The sequence below is a fragment of the Archocentrus centrarchus genome, chromosome 1, assembly GCF_007364275.1.
Source record: "Archocentrus centrarchus isolate MPI-CPG fArcCen1 chromosome 1, fArcCen1, whole genome shotgun sequence".
NCBI lineage: Eukaryota > Metazoa > Chordata > Actinopteri > Cichliformes > Cichlidae > Archocentrus > Archocentrus centrarchus.
In genome coordinates, this window is record NC_044346.1 from 17,500,985 (window position 1) to 17,514,788 (window position 13,804).

At 39.1% G+C, this 13,804-nt stretch overlaps 2 protein-coding genes across 5 annotated transcripts; both read left to right on the plus strand.

Annotated features, from left to right (window-relative positions):
* Positions 1 to 743: 743 nt before the first annotated feature.
* Positions 744 to 3,907, plus strand: LOC115785722 (ecto-ADP-ribosyltransferase 5-like). Of its 4 annotated transcripts, XM_030737539.1 has the most exons (9): positions 744 to 856; positions 1,042 to 1,220; positions 1,319 to 2,043; positions 2,657 to 2,704; positions 2,793 to 2,840; positions 3,010 to 3,057; positions 3,153 to 3,200; positions 3,315 to 3,362; positions 3,457 to 3,900. In XM_030737539.1, the coding sequence occupies exons 2-9, from the start codon at positions 1,161 to 1,163 to the stop codon at positions 3,530 to 3,532; spliced, it is 1,101 nt and encodes a 366-aa protein (XP_030593399.1). In that variant the 5' UTR covers positions 744 to 856; positions 1,042 to 1,160; the 3' UTR covers positions 3,533 to 3,900. The 4 variants fall into 4 exon arrangements, with proteins under 4 accessions (XP_030593399.1, XP_030593416.1, XP_030593408.1 ...); XM_030737564.1 differs by lacking the exon at positions 744 to 856 and having other exon boundaries at positions 1,149 to 1,220; positions 3,457 to 3,907; XM_030737556.1 differs by lacking the exons at positions 3,010 to 3,057; positions 3,153 to 3,200 and having other exon boundaries at positions 852 to 1,220; positions 3,457 to 3,901.
* Positions 3,908 to 6,707: 2,800 nt separating this feature from the next.
* LOC115787223 (ecto-ADP-ribosyltransferase 5-like) lies at positions 6,708 to 10,648 on the plus strand. Its single transcript, XM_030739812.1, has 3 exons — positions 6,708 to 7,049; positions 7,143 to 7,864; positions 9,772 to 10,648. Exons 1-3 carry the CDS (start codon positions 6,990 to 6,992, stop codon positions 9,839 to 9,841), a joined length of 852 nt encoding a protein of 283 aa, XP_030595672.1. The 5' UTR covers positions 6,708 to 6,989; the 3' UTR covers positions 9,842 to 10,648.
* The last annotated feature ends 3,156 nt before the right edge of the window (positions 10,649 to 13,804 follow it).

Sequence of the window (13,804 nt, forward strand, 5' to 3'; positions counted from 1 at the left end):
CAAAGGAAAGGCTTGTAGTGAGTTGTATGTGACTGGACACTAAGGAAAGTAAAAAGGACTTATATTGATTGTCTAGGCAGAGTGATGGAGCTGGAAAGGACGTGCAGCTGGTTAAGATGATTAAGGATAGAAATGGAAATGTACTATTTAGGAGTATTTTGAAGAGCTGATGAATGAAGAAAATGAGAGAGAGGAGGATGGATGGAGGACAGTCAGTAAATCAGCAAGTGCAGTAAGAAGAAAGTGAGGGCAGCTATGAAGAGGATGAAGAGTGGAAAGGTGGTCGGTCCAGATGAGTGGGAGAAATAATTATTTCAGTGTCATGCCATCAATCTTTAATTGATTGATTGATTGCCTATAATCTGTGTGGCACATGGGCACGCAGTCAGTCTGTGGGAGCAGAGTTCTGGCTGGGTTGAAGGGGATTATATACTCATTTCACTCAAAGACATGCGAATCAATCTATAACTATTATGTGTAATGTGTATTTTTTTTCTGGATTTTGGGTTGATATTCTGTCTTTCTCCTTTAAAATAAACTACCATTAAAAATTAGAGACATTTCTTTGTATGTGACAAACATACAAATTCAGCAAAGGATCGGATAATTATTTCTCCCACTGTACCAGTGGAACAGTCTGGGAGAGAGGGCGGATCATAAAGTGTTTAGTTACTGCCCAGTATGGATAACAGTTCTGTGAGACCAGACCTTGTTTGGTGCATTTTTATTCCTATAACTTCCTGTAACCACCCAGATTTGTCCAATTAGGATCGCTGGAGCCTCCTGTTTACATTAGATAAAATCTGCATAGAGGAAGTGCTGTGGTATTTGGCCCCATCTGTTTTACTGAAATCATGTGAGAACTGGGATATAAAGGAATTTTAGTGCTGGGTTTAAAGCAGCTTAACCATGTAACTATTACTCTAGGTATAGCTGAACAGACTTAAAGGAACTCAGTAGCTCAAGCAGGATAAATAACAGGATAAATGAGTAGACAACAATGCTCATGTTATTTCCTTCCTTTCCTCCCTTTTCTTCAAGAAGCAGCAAAACGGTCTGTGGCAAGACGTTTTTCACAGACCGTATTGTGCTTCCTGGCAGTTTAATGGACCCGTTCCTGTGAGTTACTTACACAAATTTAGAAGAAGAAGAGGCCAAAAATGGAGTCCAGAAGAAAAGTGCTGCTTGCTGCAATCATTTTCACAGCTGTCTGCTACAAAGTAAGAATTATCTTTCAAATGCAAATATTACAAATATTAGGCTGTTAAAAAATATTCACTTTAAAATGTGTTTCATGTGTGATATATCTCAATTAAAGGTGACTGCACAGGATGCAAGACTACTGGATGCTCTAAATCCCACAGATGTTGTAGATGACCAGTACAATGGATGCCGTAAAGAGGCCGTGAAAAAGTTCATCCAGTCAGACCTGTTAAAACAAGAACTAAATCGCAGTGAAGGATTTCAGAAAGCGTGGAACAAAAGTAACGAGTGTTTGAAGCAGATCCCTGGAGGGCGTAAAGAGCATACTTCTGCACTTTCAATCTATGCTCATGGGGATCATGATTTCTTACAAACACTGAACAAAGCAATAGAGACGATGGGTGGAAATGTTAGCATCTATGAAAACCACTTCCACTTCAAGTCTCTTCATTTCCTGCTGATGGATTCCATGAAGCTGCTGAAGCCGAAGGAGTGCAAGACTTTCTATGTTTTTCAAGATGGTCAAAGCCAACCACGGTCAAAGAAAGGCTCCACAGTGAGATTTACAAGTTTCACCTCAGCTTATTCAAACTTTGAAGAGATAAAGAGATCTGAAGATCTCGCTGACAACATCGTTTTAAATCTCACTTCTTGCTTCTTTGTCAACCTGAAAGACTATGTGTGCGATCAAACCCAGGATACAATACTTTTATCTCCAGCAGAAGTTTTCACTGTGGAGGAAACAGAAACAAAAACTACAGATGATGATGAGGAATATGTTGAGATTGTTTTGAAACAGTCAGGACTGAAAAGCTTCCACAACTGTTACATCTTTTCACGGTAAGATTCAGATTCTCTCAATTAAAATAAAATATTTTGTGTAATGATTTAGAAAATGTTGATCTTGGAACTGCTTGGCTAACTTTCAGTGTGGTGTTAAAGATATAAATAATAAAATATCTGAAGAAGATCCAAAAAATATGAAATCCTTTATACAAAGACAAAAGTTAGTAAAGCATGCTTATGCTTTAAAAAATGTAGAGGAACACAAGTGGGAAAAATCATTGGGTGTGTCTGGAACTGTCTGTGCTTATTACTGCTGTCAGCGCACAGTAATAACTGGAGGATACTCAGCATTTCAAAACTCTGATAAACTCAGAGGCTTTCCCAACTGGAAAGCAGTGAAGTGAAATGAAGTGAAGTTACATGAAAAGTGGCAAAAACAGGAAACTGAAAAGTGAGGACCGTCTCTCCACGTCTCCAGTGGGGTTGGGTGTGGTTTGAGTAGTTTGGTCTGATGATTCAGATAGCAGCAATAAACCCGTGTGTGTGTGTGTGTGTGTGTGTGTGTGTGTGTGTGTGTGTGTGTGTGTGTGTGTGTGTGTGTGTGTGTGTGTGTGTGTGTGTGTCAGCACATTTTACTTCAATATTTTCCTTTGCTTTTCCAATTCAGGGACTCAGGAGAGCAGGAGACTGTCACACCTGTCCCAGAGAAAGACAGGTAAACTAATAATATTTATTTATTTATTTTTATTTATTTAATAATTATTATTATTATCCATTCATTTTCTTCTGCTTTTCCAATTCAGGGTCCCAGGAGGGCAGCAGACTGTCACAGCTGTCACTGAGCGAGACAGGTAAAGAATTATTATTATTATTATTATTATTATTATTATTATTATTATTATTATTATTATTATTATTAATAATAATAATAATAATAATAATAATAATAATAATAATAATAATAATAATAATAATAATAATAATAATATTATTCATCCATTTTCCTCTTTTCCAATTCAGGGACTCAGGAGGACAGGAGACTGTCACAGCTGTCACAGAGAAAGACAGGTAAACTAATATTATTTATTTATTTATTTATTTTTATTTATTTATTAATTATTATTATTATTATCCATTCATTTTCTTCTGCTTTTCCAATTCAGGGTCCCAGGAGGGCAGCAGACTGTCACAGCTGTCACTGAGCGAGACAGGTAAAGAATTATTATAATAATAATAATAATAATAATAATATTATTATTATTATTATTATTATTATTATTATTATTATTATTATTATTCATCCATTTTCCTCTTTTCCAATTCAGGGACTCAGGAGGACAGGAGACTGTCACAGCTGTCACAGAGAAAGACAGGTAAACTAATATTATTACTGTCATCATCATCATCATCATCATCATCATCAAACAACAGTAATCTCTCTCGTTCTCTTTGTTTTCATGTCTGCAGGTCTCCAGCTGTTGTCTCCACCCTGTGGCTGGTGTCAGTGCTTGTGGCCTCATCTTTTTTTTATTTAGCTCTTTAGCGAAAACAAACATCATTCAGTTTTCTGAGTGTTACGTCAGAACTGCTTTTTTTATTCATACAGTTGTGTATTTGGCAGATTCTAGGATCTGCCAAATAAAGTGTTGCAGTAGGCTGTCAAAATATAGTAAAAAAATTTTTTTCACTACTGTTATTTGTTACAAATTTTAGATTAAATTCAATAGATTCATCAAACAAACAGGATTAGTGACCTCATTCATCTTTACATTTTAAGCAGTGACTATTTTCCAGGAGGAGAACACTTTTTTAAAAAGTTGAATATGCTTCTGTGGTTTATATCTATAAATATTATTACTAGATCATCAACTTTTAAATGCTTTTTTTAAAAAAAAATTCCTTTCTGATTCCCTGTGAAATAAACAACATGCAAAATATAAAAGGGTTTGCAATGAATTCAATCTGATCAAACAGTTTACCCAAGAATAAGCTGATTTTCTCATGTTACATTTAAAAAGAGTAACAAGTTTTCCAAATTAAATAAGAAACATCACTGTGTGTGAGCCAACACCTAAACATTTTAATTTATTATAATAATTATAATACTCAGACAGTGTTAGTGCACTAATATACAGAAACAGTTCATATCACATGCTTCCTGCCACTAACAGTAACTACATCAGCAAGCACATGTGAATTTAGATGACATGCATAAAACGCAGGTAACACCTTCAATAACTGTGTCACTAAACCAGACTCAAAGACATTAAACAGTGGAGCAAGAATAATTCTGATGCTGAAGTTAATCAGATCCTCTGACCAACAGTCCAACTCAGCAACAACTCTACAGCAGACGTGCTGAAAAAGAAAGGAATCAAGGTTTTGCAGTGGCCCACTTCAGGTGCGTTGTTAGCCCTGGCCATCGTTAGTCCTGGGCATATTACCCTAATTGGAAGAACCAATCACAGCTGAGTATCCCTTGGGTAGGTCCAATCTAACATCAGCACCTGTCAACCATCATTGTTGGCTGGTCTGATAAACTGCATTCAACAACACGTGGCAATCCAGCAGCTAGTGGTGTGTGATGCTGTAAAGTCTGGTATTGATGCAATACCAAATATTATAAATAACTTATAAAGGCAGATAATGTAGGGGAGAGCCACATGTCACAATTTATAAAGTAAATGCATTTTTGCCCTTTTTTCTGATGTTAATTAGCTGCCAAACCTTTCACAGTTTTTCATGTGTTTTGAAGTCTGTGTAGGTTCTCAGTCATCCGGGTCACAGCAGTCTCTGGAAGTTGAAAAAAAGGGCAACTGGACTTCTTTAAGTTTCTTGAAGACGTTTCACCTCTCATCTGAAAGGCTTCTTCAGTTCTAAAACTAAAAGTTGGAGAGTCCCAGGTATTTAAACCCAAGTGGGGTTGTACCCTGGAGGTGGTTGTGACCCACTATTGTTTGTGTGCATAATCACACGCGCCAAGGTGTGAAAGAAGGTGTGGGTGACCACAATCAGTGGTTTTGGGCAAAACAAATGTGGGAATTTCTCCTTTCTATCAAGTGACCTATTGAGGTCATCTGAAGAAAGGTGTGAAAGGGGGTTGAGGCGCCTGGGGAGGGAGCTCAGGACTCCATTGTAGACTTCTTTTAAGAATGTCCATTTTCATCCATTACTCATAAAGTTATTCCGGCCATCAGGGGACTGTGAGAAATACCCACAAATCTAGCATTTTGTAAACATGAAATCAGGCATGCATGTGCGGCTTAAACAGTACCACACAGTCTCTCTCTCTCATCTCAAACTGTGCGCACAGGCACAGGTGACGGTGAGTAACCATGGTAACGGGGATGCTCTGTGTCTTGCTCTGAAACTCTCACGATTCTCAGTAAAATATCTCAGGTTATGATGTCCATACAAAATCAAGAATGTTCTTCAATGCTAAAACCTAATAAAAATACTGTATATGTGTATATGTGAATTACTATTGTAATCATGACAATACTAACATTTTTTTATTTGCAAATCCAATTACACCATCATTCAAAAAATGACCACTAATGATATTTTAGAAGAAAAAAATTGTTTGTGTAATTTCCCCCCATTTAGATTTTGTTGTGCTATTCATATTATTTTAGGGTCTTTATCTTACAATATGAAACGCCGTGAGGTGACTGTTATTGTGATTTGGCGCCATATCAGTAAAATTGAACCAAACTGAATCGAACTGATGTGAAGATATGTATGTCTGTGTATTTAAAGTCTGCCATAAAGAAAACGATAGAGGTTCTTGTACAGTGTTATGATCCCTGTGTTCACTGGTGGACAGTTTGTGTGAAATAAATCAAACATAGATAAAAACAGTGTAAAATGAGAGCAATTATTAAAGTGCTCACTGCAAAACTAAAAAGAAAAAAGTACTTTAACAAAAGAGGAAGTTATGTGACTGGGAAAACAGATGTCATGAGATGGAAAGGGTGATATAATGCTGACTGATGTACTGCAGTTTTGGCCTGTGGCTGACATCAAGTAGTGACCTTTGATGACTCTTTAGCTCTAATGGCATGAATAGTACATTAGTAATTTGCTTTTCTGCAACCTTAGATTTGTTGAATAACTGTCCTGGTCTTCTTATAACCATGACAGGAAAAGCAAAAAGGAGGAGAGAGGAGAGGAGACTGAGAGAGCAGTAGACTGGTGAAGAAGACCTGAGCACCCAAAAGAAAAAGACAGTTTATGACTGTTCAAAAGGGGCCATTATGGCACAGTAGAAGAAGAAACTATGAGCCCAGGGTTAGAAAAGTTAAAAAACTGAACTAAACAATCTCACATATGACTGCTTCATCAACATCACGGTTATTTCTCAAAGTTTTACTCTTATGCTTAAAATAAAAAATAGTAGCAAAGGTTAAAGAACGCACTGACTGCTATAATTGCAGTCTGGATGAATTGACTGTTTCTAAAGTCTGGCATTGCTTGGATCTGCCTAATAGTAGTAACTGCTTCCTCTTACTCAGACTGAACCATTGTGAAATAAAAAGTGCCATCAACGCCCTCTGCAAAGCTGAGTGTCAGCAAATATGTTTTGTCCATGCTGAATGCCAACATGTCACAACAGCTGCAAGTTTCTAGTTCAGCTCTTCAGTTGGGCAAAAGTTCAGAAGTGGGTGGATCGTTGCATTTCTCGCCATTAAATTAAAATGTTCTCAGTTAGTTACTGCCCAATGTGGACAGTTCTGTGAGACCTCGTCACATTTTCATTCCTGTGACTTCAAGATATCTAGATTTATCCAACTAGGACTGCTGGTGTCTCCTGTTTACTTTGGATAAAATCTGCATGGAAGAAGTACTGTAGAACTGAAATCATGTTAGAACAGGGCTGGGCTTAAAGGGGCTAAACTATGTAAGTATTACTCTGGTAATAAATTATTGTGCAACAAATCTGAACAAGCTTACAGGAACCAGTAAGTAACAGTTTCTAGAAGGAAGAAGAGGCCAAAAAAATGGGGCCCAGAAGAAAAGCGCTGCTTAGTGTAATCATTTTCACAGCTGTCTGCTACAAGGTAAGAATTATCTTTCATCCAAGCAATTATTAGAAGGACAAAAAAAATTTTTTATTTAAAATGTGTTTTACATGTGATATATCTCAATTAAAGGTGACTGCACAGGATGCAAGACTACTGGATGCTCTAAATCCCACAGATGTTGTAGATGACCAGTACAATGGATGCCGTAAAGAGGCCGTGAAAAAGTTCATCCAGTCAGACCTGTTAAAACAAGAACTAAATCACAGTGAAGGATTTCAGAAAGCGTGGAACAGAAGTAACGAGTGTTTGAAGCAGATCCCTGGAGGGCGTAAAGAGCATACTGCTGCACTTTCAATCTATGCTCATGGGGATCATGATTTCATAAAAACACTGAACAAAGCAATAGAGACGATGGGTGGAAATGTTAGCATCTATGAAAACCACTTCCACTTCAAGTCTCTTCATTTCCTGCTGATGGATTCCATGAAGCTGCTGAAGCCGAAGGAGTGCAAGACTTTCTATGTTTTTCAAGATGGTCAAAGCCAACCACGGTCAAAGAAAGGCTCCACAGTGAGATTTACAAGTTTCACCTCAGCTTATTCAAACTTTGAAGAGATAAAGAGATTTGAAGATCTCGCTGACAACATCGTTTTAAATCTCACTTCTTGCTTCTTTGTCAACCTGAAAGACTATGTGTGCGATCAAACCCAGGATACAATACTTTTATCTCCAGCAGAAGTTTTCACCGTGGAGGGAGTAGAAACAAAAACTGTGTATAATGAGGAATATGTTGAGATTGTTTTGAAACAATCAAAACTGAAAAGCTTCCACAACTGTTACATCGTTTCACGGTAAGATTCAGATTCTCTCAATTAAAATTTCTTTTTTTTTTCTCCTTTTTTTTTTTACACTGATTTTTTGGGGTTTTTTTGCATATTAATTTCACACATATTGAGCTTGGAACTGCTTGGTTAACCTCCAGTGTGGTGTTAAATCTAGAAATATTTAAATATCTGAAGCAGATACAAACCTTTTATATGTCCCAAGTGCATGTAATAAAAACATGAGAAAAAAACCTTCACAAGTCCTAAAAATCCTATATTTCAATAGAAGCATTATAAAAATATCTTGTATCTTTATAAATATGCGTGCACTTTAAAAAAAATGTAGAGGAACTGTTGCTCTGTTAAAACATAGTGCTTGTAAATGCTGTCAGTACACAGTAATAAGAGGAGGATACACAGCATCTCAAAATTTTGAATAACTCAGAGGCTTTCCCACCTGGAAACCTCTCATGTAGTGTTTTCAGTGACTTAAAAAAATCGATATTGCAGTAACCGACTTTCTTAAAGGTCCATGAATGGGGTTCTGGTGACTCCATTGTCCTACTGGGGATTTCAATGCTCACGTGATTGGGAGGAATGGCCTGCCCACCCTAAACCACAGTTGTCCATAAGTAAATGTGGTACCAGGAAACCCCAGGCAGAAGGTCAATGATTGACTTTGCAATTGTATCGTCAGATTTGTGGCCATATGTTCTGGACACTGAGGTGAAGAGAGGAGCAGAGCTGCCATCTGATCACCACCTGGTGGTTTAAGATCAGGTAGCAGGAAAGCATGCTGGACAGGCCAGCTTGGACAACATTCAGAGATAGACTGGGAACACTGAGTCTGAATGGACCACGTTCCACATCTCCATTACTCAGGTGGCTGTTCAGAGCTGCGGCCACAAGGTGGTTGGTGCCTGTCATTGTGATAATCCCCAAACCAAATGGTGTATACTAGAGGTGAAGGGAGCTGTCAAGCTGAAGGAGTGCTGTTGAGCATGGTTAGCTGGCCAACACTGTAAGGCGACACTCAGGGTGGCTCTGGCAGTACCCAAGGCAAAAACTCGAGTGTGGGACGTGTTTGATGAGGCCACGGTGCAAGACTTTCAGTCAGCCTCTAAGTAATTTTTGCAAGCTGTCAGACAACTCATGAGGTGGAAACAGCTTCCTTTCTACACTGTACATATTGGGAATGGGACTCTGCTGACCTCAACTGAAGACAGTATTTTTGATGATCTCCTTAATGCCACTGTCCCGAGAACAAGTTACTGACCTGTGTTCATGAGCGATGAGGCAGAGATAAATGATCAGTTCAAAAGGGATAGCTGAGCGACTGACAGAGGGATTGACATAGTGTCAGCAGAGATGCGGACTCTGTACAGGTCTGTTGTGGTGAATAGAGAGCTGGATGTGAAAACAAAGCTGTCGACATACTGGTTGATCAACATTACTACACTCACTTATAGTCACAATCTCTGGGTAGTGACCAAAAGAATAAGATTGCAGCTATAAGCAGCAGAAATGAACTTCTTCCGATGGGTGGCTGAGCTCGGCCTCAGAGATAGGGTGAGGAGCTCAAACATTCAGGAGGAGCTCAGAGTAAAGCTGCTGCTCCACATTGAAAGGAGCCAGTTGAGGTAGTTTGAGCATCTGACAAGGATCCTGGGCGCCTCCTCGATGAGGTGTTCTAGACACGTCCTTCTGGGGGGAGGTCCTGGGGCTGACCCAGGACATACTGGAGAGATTACATCTCTCATCTAGCTTCCCCCCCGAAAGAGCTGGTGGAGGTGGCCAAGGAGAAGCAGTTTTGGGTATCTGTGTTTAGACTGCTGCCCCTGTGACCCAGGCCCAGATAAGGAGCATAAAATGTATGTATGTATCGATATTACAATAATCTCCTCCTCTCTCTCTCTTTGTTTCCATGTCTACAGGTCTCCTCCAGCTGTTGTCTCCACCCTGTGGCTTGTGTCACTGCTTGTAGCTTATCTTCTTTTTCTTTAGCTGTTTAACAAAAACAGCTTTCAGAGTTTTCTGAGTGTCTACAACATGGCTTTGTTTATTCATACAATTGTTTGGCACTTTATCTGGCAGACTGTGGTATCTGAAAATGAAGGTGCTGTAGTAGGCTGCCAAAATATAGTCAAATATATACCGATCAAGCATAATGTAATGAACAAAACAGCCCTGACCCACTGGATTATGGACTACATTATACATTACATTAGACCCCTGAAGGTGTGAGGTGGTATCTGCACCAAGATGTCAGCAACAGATCTTTTATGTCCTGTAATTTGTGAGGTGGGGCCTCCATGGATCAGACTTGTTTTTCCAGCACATCCCACAGATGCTCAGTTGAATTGAGATCCGGGGAATTTGGAGGCCAACTCATCACCTCAAACTCGTGGTGCTCCTCAGCCCATTCCTGAACTATATTTGCTTAGTGTAATGGTGCATTATCCTGCTGAAAGATGCCCCTCAGCCATCTGGGGAATACCATTTCCATGAAAGGGTGTACATGGTCTGCAGTAATGCTTAAGCGGGTGATACATGTAAAAGGAACATCCAAGGTTTCCCAGCAGAACATTGCCCAAAGCATCACACTGCCTGTGCTGGCTTGTCTTGCCTGTTGCCAGGTGTTTCCAGGTAAGTGACGCACATGCATCGAACCTTCCATGTGATGTAAAAGAAAGCATTATTAATCAGACCAGGCCGCCTTCTTCCATTGCTCCGTGGTCCATATGTGCCCACTGTTGGGCTTACAGCAGTGGATGGGGTCAGTATGGGCACCATGCGCGTGATTTGCGGGAAGGGGGGTGGGGGAGGGGGGGGGGGGGGGTTAGGGGGGTTATGACCCCCCCCAATAATCTGAGCCAATCACTATAACCCCCCCAATAAAGTCACATCATTTCGATTTACAAAAAACATCTTACATGAATAACATGCTATTTTTCTTTATTCATTATCAATTTTAGGTAAACTAGCATGTTTAATCATTTGGTAATGTAAACCCCCCCCCCCCTCTCCCCACAAAAACTTGGTGTCACCCAACCCGCTTTCTCTACCAAGCGGCAGCTTTCGCTTGTGGAAGCAGCTGCTGGGCAGCGGGTGTAGTTTGAAAAAATGAAGAGCACAAAAAAAGCGGAAAAAAGCGGAAAAATTAAAATGAGGTAAATGTAAATGTATTGTTAGCTGATGATTTAATAACTATGCCGCTGTGTACCAGACACACTATGAATACCAGTGCAGGTATTTTAGCTCCGTTAGACCTGCTCCTCCTAATCTGACAATGAGTCAAAGAAAAAGAAGATAAAAGTGGTTATTTGCACACATGCGGCACAGTACAATACCTGTAATATGTAATAAACTAAACTCATTAAACAAGTATATAGTTTTACTCAAGTGAACACACACATAACATTTTGTGTATTTAGTTAGTAATGACTAATATTAGTACTGATAACAGGACTGAAGATGAGAGTCCCAGAAAGGTCCAGGATGAGACTCGTTATATTTTAAACACATCAAGTTAAAACCTTTTTCTCCACAGAACGATTGCATTAAACTCTCACATGCTCAGTGGAGAACAGACTGCTGTAAAATATTGTATTTATTATATTTGGCTGGCCAAATTAAAACAGTTTCTTTAAAAGTGGAACGGGGGCTGCAAAATTGGTAGTAAAACAAAACAGGTTCATGAAAGATATTTGTTACTGTTGGAAGAAATGTGAAAAATGTAAGCCTTTTCTTAATTGTTGAAGGTGCAGAGTAAACACAAATAAAGTTAAATAAATACATAGTAAAAGCATTACAGTGTATTTCTAATACATTTCTAATTAATCCAAAATCTCCTGAATCCTTTTAGAAAAGTAAATGATTTAATAAATAAATAAATAGGCAGAGAGCTTAACCCCCCCCCAATGTTGGACCCAAAGTTACACCCTTCATGGGCACCCTGACTCGTGTGTAGTTATGCAGCCCCATATGCAACAAACTGCGATGGACTGTGTCTGCTGACACCTATCTCAACCAGCATAAACTTTTTCAGCAATTTGAGGTAAAGTAGCTCATCTGTTGGCTCAGACCACACTGGCAAGCCTTTGCTCCCCATGTGAGCATATGTGGCTGGTTCACCACCGTTCCTTCCTTGGACCACTTTTTATAGATGCTGACTGCTGCAGACTGGAAACACCTCACAAGAGCTGCAGTTTTGGAGATGCATCACAATTGGTTCCTTGTCAGACTCGCTCAGATCCTTAAACTTGCCCATTTTTCCTGCTTCTAACACATCAAATTTGATGATAAAATGCTCACTTGCTCTCTAACATATCCCACCCACTAAGAGGTGCTATGATGAAGAGATAATCAGTGTTATTCACTTCACCTGTCAGTGGTCATAATGTTATGCTTGATCGGTGTAGTTTTCTACTTCCGTCATTTGAATTATAGACTCAATTCTTATTGTTTTTATGCATGTCAGAAAAGTATACAGTATACTTTATTATTTCATGTTAACTATTGTGTGACTTTAAAGGATAAGAAATGAGAGAGGGGAACGACTTGCAGCAAATGTTCTCAGCTGGATTCAGACTGCGTGTTCTAGAGTTTATGATGGGCAACTCTTAACTCCCCACAGCAGGAGTGTTTCCAGAAATTTTCAGTGGGCTGCCATGAGAGGACCAAGGACAAGGCAGAGAGGCACATAGGAAATCCAGCTATTTCATGCAAATAAAGCATGGTTCAGAAACTTGGTGTAAAAAACACTGGGTTCAGTTTTCAGGCACATGTACAGTCACAGCCAGTGCTGCCAATAAAAAAACTCAATCTGACAGAAGAACTGAATCTTTGAACCATAAACTGAATTCAGTAATGTAGGTTCATTAAACTTTCTCTCAAAATCAGAAAATTTTACAGTTTCAGCAGTGACTATTTTCCAGGCAGTGGATATTTTGAATTGAAAATCCTTTAATTATTTTCAGTCTTTTTATATCTGTAAATCTTATTACTAGATCATGAGTTTTGAGATGACTTTTTTTTTTTTTTGAGCCACCAGCTGTTACTCCTGCCAAACTGCTTCTAAAGACAGATGATGTATCTTCCTGTGTCAAATAAACATGCAAAATATAAAAGGCTTTGCAATGAATTTAATAAACTGATTTTCTCATGTTACATTTATAAAATCCAACAGGTTCTTCAAATTAAACAGCATGATACAGAACTGGTCCAGTAGCAGAGTAATTACTGTCTAAATCTAACACTCATCATTAGGCTACACAGTGAAATAAAATCTGATTGCACACACACACTTACTGTAAAGGCTAAATGTTGTTTGTATTCATGTGTGAGCACCTAAATAATTAAATATTATAATCCTTACATACTGTTGCTTTCCTGCAACTAACAGTAATTACACTTTGAATACACATCAGATCTCAATGGAGGAAAAAAACATGCTGGACATCTATACTGATACAGAATGGATAATGTGTTAGGAATGAAAGGATGCCATGTTGTTTGATGGAAATGAAAATCATCAACCCACTAGGGCTGAATTCAAACACACCTTGAAAACCAAAGTGAAACAAGAAGTGGCGCTGTGGACAGCAAATGTTTCAGCCAGCTGATGTGTTGTCCGTCTCACAAAATGGCTTCGGCACCTGCATCTGTTCCACAGATACTTTAATGCTGGCCATAACTCGAGAGCGATGTCACCCACAATGTTCACATTCACACCATAGATGCATACTATTCAAGCTAGACCCACCAAACTTCACACACTTATTCACTTCCTCCCTAGGGAAGATTTAACAGTTTCTACCTGCACCAAAGGTGCATCAGAGCCTGTGCTGGGAGGGGAGACACAGCAGATCTTTTGGCAATGTCACATGTTGGTGTGACATCCTGGAGGAGTTGCACTTCCTGTGCAACCTCTGTAGGGTCCAGGTATCGCCTCATGCTACCAAAAGT